The sequence below is a fragment of the Varanus komodoensis genome, unplaced genomic scaffold (genome assembly GCF_004798865.1).
Source record: "Varanus komodoensis strain SLA01 unplaced genomic scaffold, ASM479886v1 scaffold4, whole genome shotgun sequence".
Lineage (NCBI taxonomy): Eukaryota > Metazoa > Chordata > Lepidosauria > Squamata > Varanidae > Varanus > Varanus komodoensis.
This window is the reverse complement of record NW_025335941.1, coordinates 48,881,417-48,904,075: the sequence shown is the minus strand read 5'-3', so window position 1 is coordinate 48,904,075 and position 22,659 is coordinate 48,881,417. Positions and strand designations below refer to the sequence as shown.

Below are 22,659 nucleotides of genomic sequence, written 5' to 3'. Positions count from 1 at the left end.
GAGGCTGTTTCAGTCATTTTATTTTCCCCCAAAAAAACTTTGCTGGTACTTTGTATTGAATGTTTTTTTCCCCAAAATTTATTGTGTGTACTTATAAGCATTAGGTGTACCCATTGTGCATCTTTCAGTGTCCTATACTCTGGCACATGTGTACCAGTTTTTCTGCCCTGAAGTCCACAATTGGTGTCTTCTGGGTGGCAGGGGATGCACACAAGTGTGTACACAGGAAGAGAGAGAGAGAGAGAGAGATGTATATTCATGCACAACTCTGTTACAACAGCATTGGATTCACCCTTCTATTTGAAGTGATTCAATGGATTTCTGAAATGTGTGCTGGCATATCTAGAACTTAACTATACATTGGCTTCTCTATCTTAAGGTAAAGGTGATTTGGACCAAAGAAACAAGAATCTACCCCTTTGCTCATTTTTCTGTTCCATGTCATCTCACTCAAAGCTGCCTTTACATAATAATGCCAAATCTGATATGCATATTCTAATTCTTTACCACAGGCGCATTAAGGCAGCACAGGCCCAGTACTAAGGCACAAGTGTACATAATGGACATTCTGGAAGTCAAATGAAAAAATTCAGAAAGTGTTATGACAGGTTATTAGTGTTGTGGAACTGCTTGTTGCTATTTTTATAGATTAAATCATACTTGAGAATGCTTGGTGTGCTCATTATATACTTATTATTATTATTATTATTATTATTATTATTATTATTATTATTATTATTATAACATTTCTATGCTGCCCCTTGCCAAAGCCTCGGGGCCGCTTACAACACAATACAATACATTGAAATACAATAGAACATAATAAATTACCACTAAATACAAAAATACAAAAAATACACTGAGATACAAACATAATAATATAAAATTAAAATTAACAGTATAAAATAAGTAAATAAAGAATATAGGAGGAGAAAAGAGAAGGAAGAAGAAGTTGCCCTGGACAGATCATATATTTTAACAATTAAAATGATGTTTAAATAAAAAGGTCTTTACCTGGCGCCGAAAAACCAGTAACGACGGTGCCAGGCGGACCTCTTTGGGGAGTGAATCTATAGTCCTTTGAACTGCCAATCCATTCACCTCAGTTTAGAATTCTGCTAGTTTTCCCTTGATCAGACAAAGTACCTATCTTCCTTAAATGGATGTTTTTGGTATCTTTGTTTTTATTATTGTAATTCTATAAAACCAAAAGCACCATCATGACTGACAAAAATCTGTGCCATTGTTAGGCTCCAAAATTGTGCTGAAAGAGATGAGTTTTGTCCCTTATAAAAATTACAATGGGGCATGCAGGCATTCAGGGACTTAAAATCCCAACCATCTGGAATGTACAAGGCTACTTACCTGTGTTCTACTCATGCCAGCAGTTACTTGCATTTGGTCAGGCCTTCATTATCCAAAATTATTGGTAAACCTTAGAAGAAGACTGTTCAAAGCAGAGGAAGATGCTTCACAGTAAACATAGAATCCAGATCATTTACGACCCTAAAGGTTAAAGCCCAAACCTTAAATTGGACCTAGAAAAACAAATATGTTTCTAAATAAAGGAGTCGACATTCATCGATATATGGGCAGCTGCATTATTGTCCTATTGAAGATTTTGAACAATCTAGTCTATAAGTCAACAAAGTATGAATAAGAATATTCAGATCTTTGTTTTTCAACAGCAGGTGCAGTTAGCAAATGAACTCAAGCAATATTAAAAAGCATTTCAGGCCACAAGTATTACTTTGGCATCCTGGAGCAGAAATGGACCCCAAAACATACCTGAACTGAACTTTATATAAAGATGATAATCCTTTATAAAATAGGCACTTTTCCAGGTAGCAGCTTGCATGGACCTCCCTTCAACATAATTCCTAGATTGAGCATTAGTTTATTCAAGCCTATCCAGTTTTTCTGCAAACTGTTGGTGCTCTTTTTCCTTCCTTCCAAAGGCAATTAGATTCATCTGACAAGGGGAAGTAGAGCTGGGTGTTACATTCCTATTTATGACACAGCAGTCTATGACACAGTTACGTTCCTATTTATGACACTATTAGACTACTCACAATTTCAGGTAGATGTTAAAAAGTAAAAAGGTGAAATTGATTTCCCTGGGAGTTCAAGATAATTCCTTTGTGAAGAAACTAACTCCATTCCAGTACTCCATTTTGTAGGCTTAGTGAATATACATAGATATTACTGTAGTGTACAGTACAGGTTTTGAAATAGATTATTTGGGCGCTTTGTGCTTCTGTTTCTCTCAGGCTCAGAGTTGGTTTGCTTCTTGTACCTTTTGAGCACTAGATTGTGGTGCGCTCTGACAGAACATATAACCTATCATGAAACTATAATGCTTAAAAGCATGAGCCATACTTTCCCTCCCAAATACTTATACTGATTTTTGCTGCTCTGTCTGAACTTGTCCTGCAAGTTGCAGTCCTGTTGCCTAAACATGAACCAACCTCTTCTTTCTAGAGTATAGGCCAATTAAAGTCTCAAAATGAATTCATGATACATCGTTCTGAATTTGCGCTGTTGTAGTTTAGGATGATTGAAAAATGGGTTTTTGTTGTTCTGCTTACTCTGGTTTACATTACCTCATTTGTCTCACTTTGGACCATGAATCACTTGTTTTCCTTCCTTCCTTCTGAAGATTTAATACTTAATATGAAATATTACAGTGACAAGTAACACTTCGGAACAGAGGATAGCTGAATCAGGTACATGGAGAAATGGGTGATTCTTTCTTCAATCTTAGAAGGATTGTATTAAGAATCCATCTTAAATATAACCTCTTAAATGTGAAAAGTTCAGATATATAGACGGGCCAAGTGAATAACATGCTGAAAATCCATGAAATCAAGGCATATTTTATTTCTAATTAATATCTGAAAGAAAAAGATTTATTTTTAAGTTTCTCCAGAGCAAGTATTGTGAAGAAAAAGACTTTGTCCTTAATTCACATCCTTGAATCTCTAGTTCACATTGGTTATTTTTGGTGAAAAATCCAGATGGTTTTTTTTTTTTTTTTTGTTCTATGCCTATTTTTAAAGAGGTCTCTAGTTCGACCTAATGCTGACTTCCTTTATTCTTTCCCACCTTTGCCCAACATCACAGTTACTTCCCATAGTTCAGTTGCATGTTCTGAGACAAAAAAGGAAACTTACCTAGCTACCCCACAGTTTGTACCCAGTGTGTACCCAGCATAACTCCAATTCTAATTCTGTGTTCTTCAGCACAGTTAATTAGTAGAAAATTCCTGCTGTCATGTTAAACTAAATAGCTGGATAGTGTCATCATTATAGTAATGTGTTAATAATTTGCCTGTTGTTGACTGTTAAGTTATAAGGCTTCAGAATGTAGGAAGGCTTTGATTGCCAGTTTATTACCTATAGCTGATAACTACACTTTGTACAAAGCATACACCACAATTTTATTTTATTTGTACCCTATCTTTCTACCAAATAAGGTTTTCTTTGTAAAAGTGTTCATTTTTTGTTCTTTTGATCTTTGGATTTGTACCAGCAAGAATTAATAAGAGAATATGGAACTTATTTTTATTATAAAATATTTTTCTTAAAATACATAAAAACATGATGGCTTAGGTTGAAGTACCCAGCTTTTTGGATTGCAAAGCTCATGGGCAATTTCGGTTCACAGTGTGTGGAGCACACATGTGCACAGGCAAGTACATATCCCAGCTGTCCTACAGGTCTGTCTTTCCTGCAAAGATTTCTGCAGGGAGGAAGTAAAAAGGAGCCTTCTGTCCAACACCAGCAATTCCAGTATGGAAGCATTTCTATATTGGAAGAGCAATCTGTATAGCAGGTAGCAATGGGTAAATCATTGGAAAAACAAGGCATGGTTACAGGGGAAAGTGCAATGGGCAGACTTCCAGGGGAATTGAGAGGCACGCACACAATGGAAAGTATTGCTAAAGTTTCTTAGACCCTAATAGTTTAACAGGAAAATATTTCATTAATATTTCTTTTAGCAAAGATTTCTGGTGCTTATACGTCTAGTAGGAGTTTTTACCTAAATACTAAATTTCTCATTCATTGTTGACATGGCTATTCAGTTGACTGATACTAAATCTGGTAAGCTTCTGATGATAAAAAGTACATTACAATATCATACCACTTATCCTATTTTATATAGAAATTGTATAACTATATAATTATATAAACTATATCTAAATAGTTTATTATATAAACTATTACCTGCTGCCTGATAAATTTGGACTGAATGCATTTGGACTTCTTAAAATATGTACTAAATTAATAAATTTAAAAGGCTTAAACATTTTCCAGGCTAGATAAAATTACTTCTGAATATTTGAGAAAACAACTTCTTATTCAAACCTTAGTTTATAAGTTTTGTACACATCAAGCATTTTGATGTTCATGTCTTATACCAAGGTGTGCAGAATATAGATCTCCAGACTTCAACTCCATACATTCCAGTAGAGATTTCCATGAGTTAAAGTAGAAATTGTATGGAAGTATATCTTCTGCCCACCCATCTTCATACGTATTTTCAGTCATTTAATACAATTAAGGTTGGATAATAAAGTAACAAGTTTTACACTTCAGTACTTTTCAAATAAATTGTTTCTGGCTATTAAATCCCAGAATTCTCCATCCCTCACAGATAATTGTTCAGGTAATGTGCCTTTTAGTTTAGTATACTTTTCTTTTACAACATCATCTGGGTGCTATCCAGTTCATTTTCCTAAATTACCAATAATTCATTGAAAACCGGTTCATGTCTTGTTTTTAATATAATCATTACTTTTTAAAGCTTATTTTTTCTAAATGGTAAGTTATGTATCATTAAGCATTTCTACTGCTCTTCACATGGTATTTACAAAAAAATCTTGAGAGAAGTAGATTAATAATTTCTCCACACTCCCCTGGAAATTTCAGTACCCTCTGCTGAAGAAAATTTAGCTCTCAGATTCATTCTGAAATTAAAATAGTGCCCAAATGGACAGTGAGTGCCAGTATTCAACACGTTGTATCACATGTTGACTATTTTGTCATTTCTTTCAATTTCTCGATAAATGTATTGAATCTTTCTTCAAAGTGTTAAGCAAACAGAATATAACATACTGTTAATCAAACCTATTCTTGTTAAACAGACTTTGATCAACCAATATAGCAAGACATTTTAAGTCATCTTTGAGCTAGCAAAATGTGTCATAAATGGAAAGATTAGAAGTGTTTTCTTGAACATGAAGGAAAAAGAGGAAAATGTAAGGTCTCTGTTGGATCAGAGTGATCCATTGTGTTTTCTGCAGTAGACAACAAGCAGCATGTGAAAGCAGCAGCCCCCTTCTGTTACTCAATAGCGTACCAACTCTGAACAAAACAAGTCATGAAAAAGATGCATGTAGCCAAACAACAACACTCCTTTTCTTAGAAAATAGGCACCTTTTATAGGGCTAATTTTATTTTGCTCCATTGTTCCTTCCATTGAGTTGAAAGATTAGTCAGATCAATGGTCCATCTAGCCTGGCATTGTTGAAACTGTCTGGCAGCAATTCGTCAAGGTTTCAAGCAGGAGTTCTGCCAATCTCACCTCAAGATGGTGGGAAACTGAACCAGGAACTTTCTGCACACAAATCATGTGTTCCATCACTACAGTGCAGTTACTCTATAAGAGTGCTTCTGTGCTAGAGGATGCGCCCTCTAAAGAATGTATGGAAATCCACTATATGTGTTTCAAAGCTGTGTTTCTGTACAAATCAAAGAAATACACATTCTTGCCTTGTTTTAATACAACTAAACCACTGTTCTTCTAGTCTGCTGTTTTCTTCCAGGCTTTTAAGCTAGTTGTTTCAACCTATTTTCATATATTAGAATTTAAGTAGATGGCTTTGCCAAACTGCATCAGAACATCTTCCATGCAGATATAAAATTATGACTGTTTTGAGTCAAATCCAAATCAGACCAACATGACATAAGTTTCCTTGGTGGGTATTGATACATGTTCAGTATAACCCTGTGAATTTCAGTCATAATGTCTAATAGCATATGGAAACAAAGCATTTCTATTGTCTGCTGTATAAAGCAGATATTTCATTATATGAATGGCATTTTCTTATATTCGACAATAACTGAAACATTGAACAATGGGAGAAACAATAGAAGCTAAAAGTGAGTTGCCTTTAGTGTTTTATCATTTACAGAAGAATTTAGTGTGAAGTTATGGAGTTATGATCTTGGAGTTATGGGAAGCTGAGTGAAAATGTTGACCCAGTTTGTGGATGCTGTCAAATTGCCAGCGAATTCCATGGTAAGGTTTATTGGCAAAGAAGTCAGAAATGAACAATATGAACCATTCCACTTAAAAAAACCCCACTATGTTGTATCTACAGTTGAAATACTACTATGCACAATTCTTGTTGCTCCCCCCCACACAAAAATGGTAGAAAAAGGCAACCAAAACAATATGGGAACTGTGCAGCATTTCGCTCTTAATAGTTTAGGAAAGGGACTATATGGAGAAATAGAATCAAGATTTATAAAATTATACATGATGTGAACCAACAAGAAGCATTTTCACATTCTAATTCAGTGAAAAATTCAATATTTGTAAGTTTATAACAGTGAAAAGGAAGTACAACTTCCTGTGTCAATATATTAATTTACTACTACAAGATGTGATGTCCACTAGCTTTGATGGCTTTAAAGGGAGATTATACTTGGGAATATAGGACGACTTGATTACATGTATTATATTTCTATGCCACCCAGTAGGCAAAGCTCTCTCTGCAGTTTAGAACAATTAAAAACCTTAATAGTACTATATTCTACATAATATAAAATGGTGTCATAAACTTATAAGCAAATAGAGAATACACAAATATATCTAAAAAGAATACCATATATGCAGGTATAAAAGGTGACTTGCATGTAAAATATTTGGGCTGTTGATATTTTGGGCTGTTTTCTGATGTTTGTCATATGTTGGCTGTATAAGATAACACTCAAATTTTGCTTTGCTATTTTTGGTTTCAAGGGTTATCTTGTACACCCATTTTTATGGTAACAACAGTACGAAATAAGACCTGTATTAAAAACTTCATTGTATGCTGCAAAATACCTGTGAGTAGGGGAAGGTCTTAACCCGGAGTTTAAAAAATGGCAATGTTGGGACTAGGCAGACCCTGTAAATTGTTCCAAAGGGCCTTTAGATGATGAGCATAGTATACAGGTCAGTTCATCATGCTAAGAGAAGCACTTTTTCCAAGTATATATTTATTTCATTTTTTATATTTTTAAATGTATTGCATTCCTGCGTGATATAATTTGGAACTAGTTATGATGGCTATGCACAGGCTGCAAGTTCAGTGCCACTGTAATACTGAATGCCTGTTGATGAGAAGAAACAATAGGAGGAGCTGTTAGAAACATAGAAACAGCGAGTCAGAAGGGGTCTCCTGGGCCATCTAGTCTGACCCCCAGCTCCAGCCAGCTCCGCTCATGACGTGCCCACCATGTGCAGGCCACCATGTTGCCTTTATTCCTGCTTGTAACCTTCCAAGAAACACGGATCTGTTAGAATCAACAGGGCTTCTTTTTATTTTTATAATGTTTTCTTGCAAGCTCCTTTGAACACAGTCAGCATGGGAATATAAATTTGGCACTGCATGTTCTGTGCACAAATTTATATATGTTTTGCATGAACTGTTTAAAGAGTTGATACAGCATTTTTTTCTGTTCATGAAATAGAACAGCATGCTCAAATTATTACCTGAGATTTTGGTTAAAAGTACGAACTTCCTAACAATATAAGCTATTCAGCACTAGAACATGCTTCCTTGTATGGTGATGGTGCCTCCTTTATTGGAGGCTTTAAGCAGAGCCTGGATGACTGCTTATCAGGGATGCTTTAGCGGATATATTTTAGCGTTCTTGTATTGCTAGGGAGGTGTAGAATAGACCTAAAAAGACCTTTCCAATTCAATGATTCTGTGATTTTCAAAGAATTCAGTATTTTCAAAGATTCCAGTATACTACACATACCTGATCTTAAGAGCTATTCACTGAGTTCACTTACTGGCTGTGTTAGCACAGCCTGGTTGAGTACAAAGCAGAAATGAAGAGTTTGAATATTTTTACTTCTGTTTTAGATTAACATCTTGCTGTGACATTAGATGGTCAATAATTACAGTTAGCCTTAGCAGAAACAAACCATTTATAAACTTAGTTTGTTTCCAAGATTACCCAAAATTTAGGGCATGAATGTAGTGCTCATCTATGATTAATTTTAAAAACTAAGGCAGAAGCAGTTCTCCCCACAGACTGGCTGCAAGGAGATGAAGGAAGCACAAAAACCTAAGGCTTGCCTTGAAAAAGTCTAAGGCTTGCCTAGAGTCATCCATGTTCTGATGTTATATATCATCACAGCTAGTCTTTCCTTCATAGTATTTTATTCCATGGTTCATTGTAACAGTGGTTGCTTGCAGGATGGCCAAGAAAACTTGGTAATTGTATATGAATTTTGTTTTTAATGAACAAAAGTTACTAGATGAAAGCTTTATTATGTTTTTCTTGGATTGTTCATACCACTGTAGAACATTAGTTACAGTTTTGTTCTTTCTGGCTTCCTTTCTTGAAATCACATACTAGCCATGCACACTGTTTGGGTAGATGTTCAGGTGTTTTTGCTGCAGTGTTAGAGATGGGAAAGCCTGGGGAAAAACAAGAAAATGAGGCAAACCAATAACATGATTTCCTCTCCAGGAACCTTTTGGAAAATTTAAAAAGAACAATTTCACCCCTCCCCCCGCCAAATGTCTGCCTTGTATTCCCAAGCCTTCACATCTTTAGACATGGAGCAGTATCCTACTGTGTCATTCTCTGAGAACAAATGATGTTGCACTAATGAGCACTAGGTTCTGAAATTTGCTCAAGAGGAGAAATCAAGTGATCTGCAAGAGAGCTTTGGCTATTGGGTGGTACAGAAAATAAATAAATAAAATTACATTTGCACAAATTTGGTTGTACATGCAGGTAGTGTATTATGCCTGTGCAGTGGAAAGCTTCTCCAGATCTCTACTAGTGCTAGTTTGTTTGTAGAAAGCTGCTGTTGGCTACCATTCTAGATCAGTATGCAAAGTGAATCTTATTTGACATTTAGGGTTATAGACTTAAAATGGCACAAACAACAATGAGTATATTACTCATTTGGTTGCAATTTAATTTAATCTAATTTAATTTAATAGTGTTATCAAAGTAAAAATATTAGTATTAAAGGTTGTATTTGTAAGTTTTGATCAGCAGCTTTAAAGGCACTTAATTGTTTGATGGTTTTTATGTGGAAAACTTGGTGTTATGTTTTCTGCAAAATGGTAAGTATCACTTATTGCCTGGGAACATGGTTTCAGGAAAAGACAATCACATCCTTGTGTAGTGACTACACACGCCAAAGAAAGGTTTTTGAAGTGTGCTTAGGAAATTTGGAGCCATACATTAATTTTCAAAATTATGTGATAAGAGTTTATTCTCTCTTCCCACCTTCCCAACAATACATTTTTATGGAACAGCTTAAATGCAGCTAAAGTCACCTTGAATGTATCAAGTGCAGAAACCTAAGATATAAGGAATTATGTTTGTGTTTTTGAGGTTAGAGCCACCTGCCTGTGTTTGAATGCACAGAACCCTACTTGTTTCATGTTTAACAGCACACTTGGTTTCTGAAATTATGACAGTTAAATCCTTCCCCCAACTTTTTCTTTCCTATGGTAGTCTTATTTAAAATTAATGGGGCTTAAATCAGGCTACTACTGGCTGCCATGCAATATATAATACATACCATAGGGATATAACCCTACTCTAGCAAATCTTTTCATTCTTGTCATGGGGATGGTGACTTCTTTTTCCATCATGTTTAGGACAGATGCTTCCTTTTAGGATTGAATCTTCCAAATCCTGTCTCTTGAGAGCTAAAGTTTATTGTGGTTAATAAAGGTATTCCTAAACCTGGAAATTTGAGTACTGTTTCCCTTAAAATGCCCACACAACATATGCCTAAATTCATGTGGATTTGAAAGTGTATGGATTCCCACACCTAGCCAGTGAACAGGCTCGAGTATATTTAAATGAGGTCTGCATAGCCACTCAGGAGGGGTTAAAAAGGAGTCTACCTAGACATTTAACAGACTCTCATGCATTTATGTTGGTATGCATAGTCAGATCCAGTTGCCCTGATAATATAGTAGGAACAACCTTTACACACTACACAGTTCAAAAATTGGCTTGTAGTATGATGGGTGCAGATAGAGTGAGTAGGTACCACTTAAGCTTGTGAGATGTCCATGCTTTAAATATATGTACATGCCATTCTAGTATGTGATGACTAAGCAACTGTGACAATATCTGACATTTGAAGAAGATAGTAAGAAAATTTCTGCATGCCTGTTGTAATACAGCAATTTGAATCAGTCATAACTAATGTAATTTTTGCTTTTGTTTTTATTTGCTTTTTAGAAATTTGGCAAATTAACAGCTTGTACTGGTTGCAGAACCCAGTGCAGGTTTTTTGACATGACACAGTGCATAGGACCTAATGGATATATGGAGCCATACTGCTCAACCGCATGCATGAACACACACAAATCAAAATATGCAAAATCACAAAGTAAGTGAAAAGGGTGGTGTGTTTCCAACAATAATCATAGAATAATTTTTCACTATAGGGGAGTCTTTTTCACATATTGCTTCTTCTGATATCCCTCTGAAATAGAACTTAGTTTCTGCCCAAATTACATTAGGACATTTTTAAAAACCTTGCTTTTGCTTATCTATTATGCATGAGAGCTGTAATGTTTTCAGGCTCTGTCCCCAGCTCTGTCGTCATCTCCTCCATTTTACTTTTTCAGAGCAGTGACAGGCATAGACTGTAAAAGAGTGAAATGGCAAAGGGAGAACCAGGTAACATCAGGGGAAGTATGGCAGCTTGGGATTAAGGTCCTTCCTCCTTACAGCATCCAGCCTACCAGATTGATTCAGGAAGGAATCCAAACCTTCCTTGCAAAAAGTTCCCTCCCCCTGCTTTTCTGCCTTGAGACTTCTAATACTTTAGCTCATGCTTTGGTCAGTTACAAGTTCTTTTTACTGGGCATGTAATAGTAGCCTCAACTTTCTTGAATTCAGTGTAGCATATGTGAGGTTTACATTTTATTTTGACAAAAGGATGCTGGTAGAGCAAAAATAAGAGTGCACACTGCTAGCACCAGTCTACCATGTCTGCGGTGACCAGGCTGAATACATGGTAAATTCTTTTGGCATATACTTGACAGATATCATTACACTTTTTGCATACAGATATAAAACATTTTGGTTAGGGTAGGAACTTTGTAAATAGATTAAAATAGTAGAAGATTGGCTGGATTTGTTTGGAAAACAATATATTAAAATTTGTCAACATATGTTATTTCATTTTAATATAACTTTCACATTGGTCCAGTTTAGACCATCTTTTGTCTGTCTGGGTAGGCCCTTTAATCACCCACAGGTAGAAAAATCAAACCAGGAAGCATCTAATTAACCCTGTATTGTCTGAAATAAGACAATATTAAATCATACTTTGATGTAGCTTTAATATTCTGACTTGTTCCAAAGCAACTTAACCACAGTTTCCCAGTTCAGAAGCTGTGAGTTGAATATACAGACAATGGGAAACCTTGGTTACTTAGACACTTCCTCATTAGAGTGCTCAAGGAGATCAGAGGCTGTATATACAGACTCAAGATGTAGTAATGCTTTGGCTTGTTAAGCTGAGGTATGGGCCTGGCCTGCATGCAATGAAAATCAATATGTTGATAGGGCTGCAGGTAAGCAAATGAGCATGCTGCTTCCTTTGTGCTCATCACTTCCACTTTCAATGAGCAGCTCACAAAAACTTTGGCTTGCTTGTTACCACTCTGACTTGTCAATTCCTTTGTTAAAAAACTCAGGAATTGCCATAATGTATGAACCAGGTTATGGTTGTCCAAACACAAGCCATTGATACAGCTTTGAGAAATGCCAGCTTGTCATTCATCTCCATGTACATTTGCATTTATTTGTAAACTACATTTTTCTTTTAGGTATGGGAATTGTTTGCCACTTTTGTAAGCGAAACTCTTTACCTCAGTATCAAGCCACAATGCCTGATGGAATTCTGTACAACTTTTGCAGTTCCAGTTGTGTAGCTAAATTTCAGGTTAGCTGTTGTGTTAAATCTCTTCCTCCCTAGATATGTATTTTTCTGTGCATGTCTGTTAGGTACTCTGAATATGTTTATATTAAATTGTGTTACTACTTGGTGTTCAAAGTCACTTTCTAAAAATATATATTTAAAGACATGAGCCTTCCAATGTCCCTTAACCAAATAATTTTCCAATTTTAAGGGTTTTCATGTCGAGAGCTTCCTTCTAGAGGCATTTGATTTTCATTCCCTGTTCCCTGCACAGGAGCAAATTATTTATATTCTCTTCCTCACTGTGAATACCCCATAGACACTTGGATACAAAATTTCTTTGGCCCTATGCTCTTTGGCACAGATAAGCATGAGATTCCCTGGTTCAGGCATTGCTGTAATAGAAATGTGCTTCCTGCCTGCTCATATTTTGCCATAAATTTAATGGACAGCACTTTCTAATTTCTTCTTTATCCCAGTAGAAGAGAAGTTTTAATTTCTGGGATCCTTTTGGCTGCAAGAAAAACAGAACATCAACCATAGCAATCAACCCCATTGTAACTGATACATTCTTAGCTTTTTAGAGAGGACAGTTGTATTGAACAGAATGACTGACAGTTTCTAGAGCATAGGTTGCCTTGTGTTCATTCCATATGACCAGCATTTGAAGCTTCAATGTATATATACTTAATTAGGCTGCCATGTATATTCACTGCAAAAGTTTCAGTGGCCAAGTTGTGAAGAGCATTTACTTAGCCAGTTGTAAAATGTGTGCCTTTGAACAGGGGGCAGATGTTTTATGTTGCTTAAATAAATAGCGCACTGCTTGCCTTTTCTGCCCTGGCTTTACTTTATGCACCTTCCATGAATTTGCTTTCAGATGATGAGATGTACAAGCAGATGTACTATGTTTGAATGTATGAAATATGACTGTAATTCTGTCTAGATTCAATTTGAGCAGATGAGGCTTGATGCTGAACTGGCCTTTTGTTTGTGTTGCTTTCCTAAAACTTTGCCTATTTTGCTTTGTGAAAATGAGAAGTCCTAAGATGTCATTGTAAGAATGCATTCTGATATGCAATAGGTATGATCCAGCCAAAGTTAACTATTATTAAGTCTGATTGAGTTTGGGAGATATTCAAGCATTATTAGTAGGAGAGTCAGTGAGTATTAAGAACTGCTTAACTTTGGCTAAGTTTTTGCCATTACTTGCAAACCTAATGATTACACTGCATTTTTAACTGTGCCCAAATTATCACTAAAATACATAATTGATTTCAACCTCAGATTTGATTTTGACTTGTGACCAACTAATTTTAACATGGTGATCTATCCTTGAAAAGTTCATACAGAACTTCAAACAGAAATTCCATTAAATGGAATATGGTTTGGCAATACTTTAAATCAAGTACATTCTTGCTCTTCTGGTTCATCTTCGACTGAGTATATTTGCAAAGTTATAGCTATATATATAGAGAGAGAGTGTGCGCGTGCGTGCGCATTCTGAAATTGCTAGAATATATTTGACCCGCATCTCTTTTTATACTTATAACCCTGGCTGCTTCCTTTACATCCAAACCAGCTGTACCTTTTCTTTGAAAACTGCAAAATAGCGCTTAAACAATTTTCCTCTTGGTCTTTAACCTTTTTGTACATTATCTGCTAGACACACTTTTTGGCTGCCCCTCGCTTTTTTATTTTCATGTTCTAAGCCTACATCTCAGTCTACTTCTTGAGCCTTAGGGTATATCTTCTGTTGTTCATAACTATATATGTTGGCTGTTCTGCTCAATCTCCGTTTTCCTTCTGCCCAAGAATTGTTGGCTTTGGGAGGGATGTGGAAATCTTCTGGCCTACTTGTTTATGGGCCATCAATCATATTGGTGAATATAAACGTCGGGTGAATTTGTTGCGTATGCAAAGAGGGACGGGCAGCGCTCAACTAATGTTTGTGGCTGATAATATTGTGTAATATTGTGTTGTGGAAATGAAACCAATCTGTGGATCTAGACTGCCCTCATTTTCACTAAAGTGAAAATTTACAGGTAAGTTGTATTTTCTAAGAAGTAGTAGTTTTAATTGGGTTGTCCCAGCTTTGATCTCAAAAACAATTAACAGGAGATATATTTTTACGCACAAATAATAAACATACAATATTCACTTGACACAACAGGTGGGACAAAAATAAAAATAGGCCAGTTTTTTTTGTAATATTAATTTAACATTCTCATGTGAGGGTGCTATAATACATTAAAACTGCTGAAGTAGATGTATGCCATCAATTCCGATGGATGGCAGCTTGATGACTTTTTGTGGCACGCCACGTTTGCCTACTAGAGCCCACTCTTGTGAGGTAGGGCAGAACCATCTCCTGAACCCAATGGTAAATGCTTTTATCATGCACCCACAGGAGGAATTGTCTTCAAAGGAAGCATGACAGCTTTGATATTATTGGGACACTGCAGATTTGTGTACCATTTCATTGGCTCAATACCCATAAACATGGTAGTTATCAAAATCAAGTGAGTGAAGGTGAAATTAGGATTACAGAGCACTTTGATAGACCATAAGCAGTGTCTGAACAGCTATTGGAACCAAGAATTTTCCCCCAACTCTGCCATAATGGTCATTGCCACAACCACAGGAGAAGATGTGGAGGAAAGAAAGGGGAGTGTGCCGGTGGTGAGGGAGAGCAAAGGACATGGATCTGGTTGTACTACAAGTTTTTTAGTGCCTATACTTCCCCCCACTTAAAAAAAAAAGATGAGCATGCTGGATGGGCTTAGAAGCCCATCTAGCATAATAGGCTACAAAGGAGAAACAAGAATGGTCTTCTGAGAGCAGCTTGTCTTGTGCCATCACTACAGTCTTTTCAGCACCAGGCAAAAACGATTGTATTCACCACAAATTTTAATAATTGATTTAAACAGGTGATTTTACATTGTGCAGTTTTAATAGTATTGTTTTTATCTATTTCTGTCTGATCCCTCAGTGGCATTTTGTTGATTTTTATGTTTATATGTTTTTATCAGATGTTGTTTTATTGTACTTTGTTGTAATCCACTTAGAGAGTCCTTGGACTAATTTAAAGCAGAATTTAAATTGAATTAATAATAATAAAACAATTTCCTTCTACTTTGCCCAGCTCTTGTGGCTTAGGACAGAGGTATGGTTTCATCTAGTGGGTGTCTGTCCTATTGGATTGTGCCCATAAAGTAAGACTAGACTTGTGCACTGAAAACATCTTTATAAAACAATATGAATATCCTGGTATCAGATTAGCGTATGCTGTGTAACGCCTACATACAGTTTTGTTCTTAATCCTTTGCATTCTAAAGCTAGATATTTTAGAAAAGTTGCAAATATATATTTAATGCCTCTGAAAGACATCAGAACTTCTAAGGCTTGAAAAATTAGCATTCTGTTCCCCATGGCCTGCAAAGTTTCAAAAATCTTACCACATCCCAAATACTGACACTTTCCTCAAATACCTACACTTTCCATTCTTCCATCTTTTCTTCACCAGAGTCCCCATTAATGCAAAACTGAATTATTAGAATTAAAATTATTAGTGAAGAGTAAACCACAAGTGCAGCTGAACCTGAAAAGAAAATTTTGTGCTTTGGTGATAAACAGTTAGGGAATTAATGAAGCACTGAAAGCCAAGTATGAGTCAAAGGGTCAGTACACATTTTATGCCAGTAAGTTGTGGGTTAATTAACCTATGCTTTTCCCAATGTGCATAGCCTGTGAGTCACTTCCATTTTCTGCAAACAACCTCTGCTCATCTGTGCTGGTGGTTGTGAGCACGATGCATGAACCTGTACTGATGGGCTGTTCAGGGGTTAAACAACTGAGTGGTTAACCAACAAGATCTTGGGTTAACTGCTGGCTTTTTCTGAATCCCTATGCCTTTGTTCATATGTCATGCTCACAACTTCTTACTGGGTCGCTCAGAGGTTATTTACAGAATATGCACACAATTTGCAGGTGGTGTGCATCTATGAACTGCTGCCATGATGTGCAAACTCAGTCAAAAGAAACCAATCTCCAGAAGCAAGCACGCTGGCATTTGTTGAGTATTTCTCTTTGCTAGTATAGTGCATTCATCTCCATTCTTCTTTCCCCAAGCCATAATTCACTCTTATCCATGTGTGGGCTCAAGAACCTGGGGTAACTTCTGAAGACTTCTTGTGCACTAAGCATTAGTTGATCACAGCATATTGTGATAAATCTGTGTGTGTGAGCAGAAATAGAACCCAAATCACTGAGTATACGGACAGACCACAGCAAAAACTATAGCTCACTGTTCTACATAAACACCACTGGTTTGACCAGAATAAGTGTCCTAGATGTAATCTGTTACAAATGGGGATGTGAAAACGTTTATCGATGCTGCAAAGAGGTGTCTTAGACTGAGTAGAGTTTACAAAGGTGAATGGGCTGAACAGGTAAAAGGAGATTAGGTAATGAAGCTTCACACATTCTTTGTCCTCACTTCACACTTCTGCAGGAGTTTGCTTCAACCTCATCTGCCTGCACTTCTTTCCCAACATGTCTCTGTTGCACTTTCAGCTCCACTAAACACCTGTTACCTAATGTTCTTAACCCATTTACCCATTCTTCCTTATCTCCACCTGAACTGGGAACTTGCTTTCAGAACACCCAGCTCTCCCTATTTCCATAACACTTTGGCTTACTTTTTGCCCTGCTGGAACAAAGCCAATGTTCTTGTTCATCTTCATATTTAACCTTGCCTTTTTCATCATCCATGACTTTCTGTCTCTTCCACGGTTGACAGTTTGAACTGAAAGGTCCTTATGGACAGGAACCTAGTGTACTTGCCTACATAGCTCTTAACATGCCATAAGCATTAGCCATTTAGTGAATTAACCTATACAGGACATTTGAAATGTAACTGATCTATTGTGTGAAGAAAGTTTGCTTCATCCTAATTCTAACTTTAGTCATCCAGTAACACTTTCAAATGACTAAAGTTACACACTCCATCTTTGTCTTATATTCTTCCTAGAGTGATCTGTATATTTTAAACATATTTTTCAGGCTCTTAGTGTACAGTCTTCAAACAATGGCCAGTTTGTGGCTCCAAGTGATATTCAGCTGAAATGCAATTATTGCAAAAATACTTTCTGCTCAAAGCCTGAAGTACTGGAATGGGAAGTAAGTGAATCATACCTAAATGGGATGTATACTACATGTCTTAAATATAAAATAATGCTGACATGCTGTTTAATATTTGTATGAAGTCAATAGTTAAATATAACAATAAAACATATTAAAGGAGCAATCCTGCGTATGTTTAAATGGAATAACCCAATGTAAACATACGTATCCCAAATTTCTAAGTGTGTAGATGAAAACCCCAATAATTTCTGCTTACAAAAAATGAAATGCATTGGCAGTCTTCAATATTCCTATAAAAATGCTAAAAACCCATGCAACATGTCTAGGAGAAGGGCAGTGATTATTCAGGTTGTTGGAGAGGAACTCTGATTATCTAGCTAGTAGCAAGTAAAATGCAAGGGACAAAGTCAGTGTACTTCTTCCACCTAGGCTGTGTTCTTATTGCTGCTGTAACGGGAGCAGGAATGCAAGCTACCTGCACAATATTTGCATGGGAATAACTAGACACTGCAGAGTAGCTTCTGTTTTGCCAACATGGCAACTTTTCCTGATAGATAGCATTGCCAAATGCTTGGTAAAAACAATCATTTAAAAAAATAGAATCAGTTAGAATATTTCATTTATCACTTTCTTTTTCTTTCTAACCTTTTCTTGGTATATAATAGGGATAAATGATAAAGACAAATAATAGAGGCAAAGAGTACTGTGTTAGTTATGGAAGACTGAATTGTGAATATTTAGAATACAGTTTATCTTGTATGTTTAATTGCAACAATATGTGTGCTTGTGTTGTGTGTGTATGTAATATATTTGTATACTTTGTCTATTAATAATAAAATTAAGCCCCAAAATTTAACATTTTTTTGATTAGGAAATATATAAGCCTTACATACTGTAAATGCTGTATGATCTTACATTTTAGGGAACTATTGAATAGCCAAGCACAATATCCATTTAAAGTACTCCTTCCTAGTTATTTCTCGTATGAAAGTCAACTATATAGAGTTTCCTTTGGATAAATGTTATGATAAAATTCAGTCATTTCCTTACATGTTGGAAGTATTGCTACTTATCCATCTATTTCCTGTGATATTTCATTGTCTCATTAGAACAAAGTGTATCAGTTCTGCAGTAGAATTTGTTCTGATGACTATAAGAAGTTGCATTGTATAGTAACATATTGTGAATACTGTCAAGAGGAGAAGACTCTACATGAAACGGTGAAATTTTCTGGTATCAAGAGGCCATTCTGTAGTGAAGGTGTGTAGTGTGCCTGTGGTATGTATTTAGTTGCCAGTACTGCCATATACAGATAGAAAATGATTAGTGTTGCAAAACATGAAGTTTGTAAACCAATTCTGGAAGTGTCTGTGGACTACACATTCATGGGTATAGTCTGCCACTTACTTGAGTCATTTTTGTCTGCTCGTACCCAGATGCATCTATAGCAAAGTGATCTCACCATCCAATGTCTTTTTTTCAATCTGTGGTTCACTTTTCTTTATTTAGATTATGTAAATCTGTTAAATATAATTGTTCTTATAGGATAGGATTCCATCAGTAATACGACACAATTACGGCTGTAACAAATACAGAGTATGACTTACTTGGCAGAAACCCAAACCTATGTTTTCAAAATTCATTCTTCTCCCTGCCCCCCAAATTTACGTTTACTTTGCGGTGGTTACCAGAATAGCATATAGTGAATGAAGACAATTTATTTTTCCTATAATATATAGTAACCAGGGGAGGGGAAGAATGAATTTAGCAAAGCAAATAAGTGAATGTTCTGGAAGATATTTGGAATGTTAGGCTTTCAATCATAAGATAAAAAAACTTGGATCTTGCTCTTTTCAAGTTGACTTTTATTCTTATGTTTTACTCACATTTCAACAAGCTGCTATGCTAGTCTTTGGAAAGGATATCATCAGCTAGGGAACCAGAAAAAGAGTATGGGTTGAAAATTATTCTAGTTGTACAACTTTTGTGCACAGTACTGAAGTAGCAAAAAGCTGTCATTTTTCTGCCAAGAGGCAGTAGCAAAATCAAGTGAGCAGGAAAGAATTTTGAGTCCTTTTAAAAGTAAAGCCATTTTGGGTTTAAGAATGTACCTTGTTTTGGAGATAACTGGGGAAAAAGATTGCTGGAAAGAATGAATTTTGTTCTACTGTAGCTATGTTAACATGGAATATAAAGTGATAAAACAGCATTTTTTCAGAAAATTATGTACACGCTAATGAATTGCCATATATATAAGGAAATGCTCTTTTTCAATAACTTATGAAAAACGACTATTAAGGACAACATTTCAGCTAGGGCGTAAGAAAAGCTGTGCTGGCTCAGACCAAGGTCTGTCTAGGCCAACACTCTGTACACACGGTGGCAAAGCAGCTGCCCGCAGGTTCACTCAAGCAGGAAGGGTACAAGACTTCCACCTGCCCAAGCTCCTCAGCAACTGGTGTATGCTGACATGCCACCTCTGGTAAGGGAGGTAGCACTCAGCCACCAAGGCTACTAGCCACTGACACCCTCCTCCTGCATGAATGTGACCAATCTCTTTTAAAGCGATCCAGATTGGTGGCCATCACCACTTCTCATGGCAGTGAATGCCATACTTTAACTATATGCTGTGTGAAAAACTACTTCCTTTTATCTGTCCTAAACGTCCCACCAGTCAACTTCATGGGATGACCTCACATTTGAGTGTTACAGGTGAGGGAGAAAAAAGTCTCCTCTCTACTTTCTCCACACCATGTATTATTTTCATTCATTCATCCATTCATTCTATTTATATCCCACCTTTCTTCCATTGTGGAACTCAAGGTGGCTACTTGCCATTCTTAGGATCTCCCCTCCCAAGTTCAGGTCAGCTCCAGACCTGCCTGCTTAGCTTCAACATGGTGGGTGCCTTCTGTGTCTTCAGACCATACACTGTACTGGTTGAGTAGAGAGGGCAGCATAGGACTATTGTCCTGAATCTCATTACTAGGACTCCAAAGGCCAAGCTCCAACTCATCTCCCTTACAGCTTGGGTGGAAAGAACTGTGCTGGCTGCCTCCCTAAGTACACAAAAGCACTTAAGAGAGGGGGGAAACAGGTGTGCTGGAGGAGGCAAGGGGGACAGGAAGCTGGGACCATCTCTGTACATTGATTTCTACCAGTGTCCCAGTTGTCCTTCCTCCCTCTTGGCAGCACTTTATCTAATTTCATGGATTGGTTCACTGTTTCCACTAGATGGAGCAATGCATTGCAAAAAAGTTAATATACTCAATCCTCAAATGGAAGAAGTTGAGATGATAAACTAGGCAATATTACATCTACATGTATTTACATAAGTAGTCGTACTGAATTCTGTCCCATATCAGTTGAGTTCATTACAAAGATGTAACTCTGAAAGAATCTACAGCCTTTACATTCAGTGTAGATAAATGAGTGTGTAAACAACAGCAAGATTGTTCCTTCTGATTGCAGGAATTGGCAATTTGCATTGAACCGAAGGTTGTTAGCTAGGAACCTGGCTGAATTTCCATTCTTAAAGAGTATCTTGTGGAGATACATAATGCTTAATATAAAAAAGTCTTATTGAGCAACAGCTTCATATAAGTTCCAAACATTGGTGTCATTTTCTTTTTCCCAGGTTGCAAGCTGCTCTATAAACAAGACTTTGCAAAACGGTTAGGATTACGATGTGTTACATGCAATTATTGCTCCCAGCTCTGTAAAAAGGGAGCAGCTAAAGAACTTGATGGAGTAATCAGAGATTTCTGCAGTGAAGAGTGTTGTAAAAAATTTCAAGATTGGTACTATAAGGTAATGCTATATTCCACAAGTATTCAAAAACTTGAAAAGAGATAAAGGTTGTTAAGTATGTTGCCCAAATGGTTAGTATTTCTACTAATGCATGCATGCTATAAATATGAATTGCTAAAATGCATACTGCATCTCTTGATCAGATAAAAAAATAAAAAGAGTGAATTAAATCAATCTTAGCAGACTTAATAGTGCTGCTCTGAAATGTACCAGTGTGATTTTTTTACTGTTACATATATAGAGTTTTATTAAAGATACAAGTCAAGTGATGTTACATTTCTTACTACTTTATTATACTCATGGCCATCTGAGATGAGATTTGAATCGGTGATTTACAGGTTATACATCTGACTACAACACCCTTCAGTTTGTCTTGCATAAATTTGATTATCCTGCAAGGGAAGGGTAGGGTAGGGTAATATATTGCTTAACATATTTTTACTATTTTCTGAGGAATCTAGCAGGGATTTTTGTTCTTGACAAAGACATTCTACCTCTGCTTTTATCTTCATATGTTAGACTCAAACTTGTATCACTGGATTAATATAAAATCTTTAAAAAGTTAATTTATGGAAGTTACCATTTTGAATGACGTATTGGCCAAAACTCATTTATGAGGAATTACTTCTTTTATTTACTCCTTTTCCCAACTGCCTAAATAACTTGTATGATGCTGTTCACTATATATATAGATAGATAGATTTCTTTTTAAATTTGTTCCCAAGAATTCTAGTTAACAATGTTGAAATTGCTTTTAAGGCTGCAAGGTGTGACTGTTGTAAATCCCAAGGAACTCTTAAAGAGAAAGTACAGTGGAGAGGAGAGATGAAGCATTTCTGTGATCAGCACTGCCTTCTGCGTTTCTACTGTCAACAAAATGAACCAAATATGGCAACACATAAAGGACCAGAAAATTTACATTATGGTATGGTACCCCCATCTCCACTCCAGCCCTGACCACACAGTACATCTCCGTTTAATTTCATGAGAAATACCATGGCATGTAACCTTCCTTTAATTTTTTTTCCAAGATAAGGGATTGGAGTGGTCTTTATTAAACTCAGATATCAGTGTGTAGCAGTGTGGGTAAGCAGGAGATCTATTACATGTAAAGTCAACATTAAATAAAAGTGGTCTGCTAGGTCAATGTGTTGGCTGCCAAATATTGACAGTCACTGTAAGAACACCTTTCCTATTCTTAGAGCAGGATATTGAGCTCTCCCAAACAAACTGCTGATCCTTAATATCTTCAGTACATCACATGAGTAACATTTCCATACAGTCAAAAGAAACTTGGAAGTATTAGGCAGTTAATCTCTGAGACTAAGAATAATAACAGCAGTGCTATTAGGATTTAATAACTGTTTTTGCTGTCTACAACTTCAAGTAAAAGACTGATTATATTAACCATTTCTTCTTGTATTTATAGATCAGGGTTGTCAAACTCCACGAACGAAAGCCACGGTAGGTACATCATAACTTATGCAAACTATTTAGCAATGTCCATTG

The 22,659-nt window shown here is 36.4% G+C and overlaps 1 protein-coding gene across 3 annotated transcripts in view; it reads left to right on the top strand.

The window, feature by feature from the left end:
* The window catches only part of ZMYM2 (zinc finger MYM-type containing 2), a 79,463-nt gene that overhangs the window by 41,622 nt on the left and 15,182 nt on the right, over nt 1-22,659 (top strand). For all 3 annotated transcript variants that reach the window (XM_044442536.1, XM_044442535.1, XM_044442534.1), the window contains 7 exons: nt 10,503-10,653; nt 12,104-12,219; nt 17,260-17,376; nt 18,450-18,600; nt 20,978-21,150; nt 21,910-22,075; nt 22,580-22,614. In XM_044442536.1, coding sequence (XP_044298471.1) covers nt 10,503-10,653; nt 12,104-12,219; nt 17,260-17,376; nt 18,450-18,600; nt 20,978-21,150; nt 21,910-22,075; nt 22,580-22,614 — 909 coding nt within the window. The remainder of the gene's footprint in view (nt 1-10,502; nt 10,654-12,103; nt 12,220-17,259; nt 17,377-18,449; nt 18,601-20,977; nt 21,151-21,909; nt 22,076-22,579; nt 22,615-22,659) is intronic.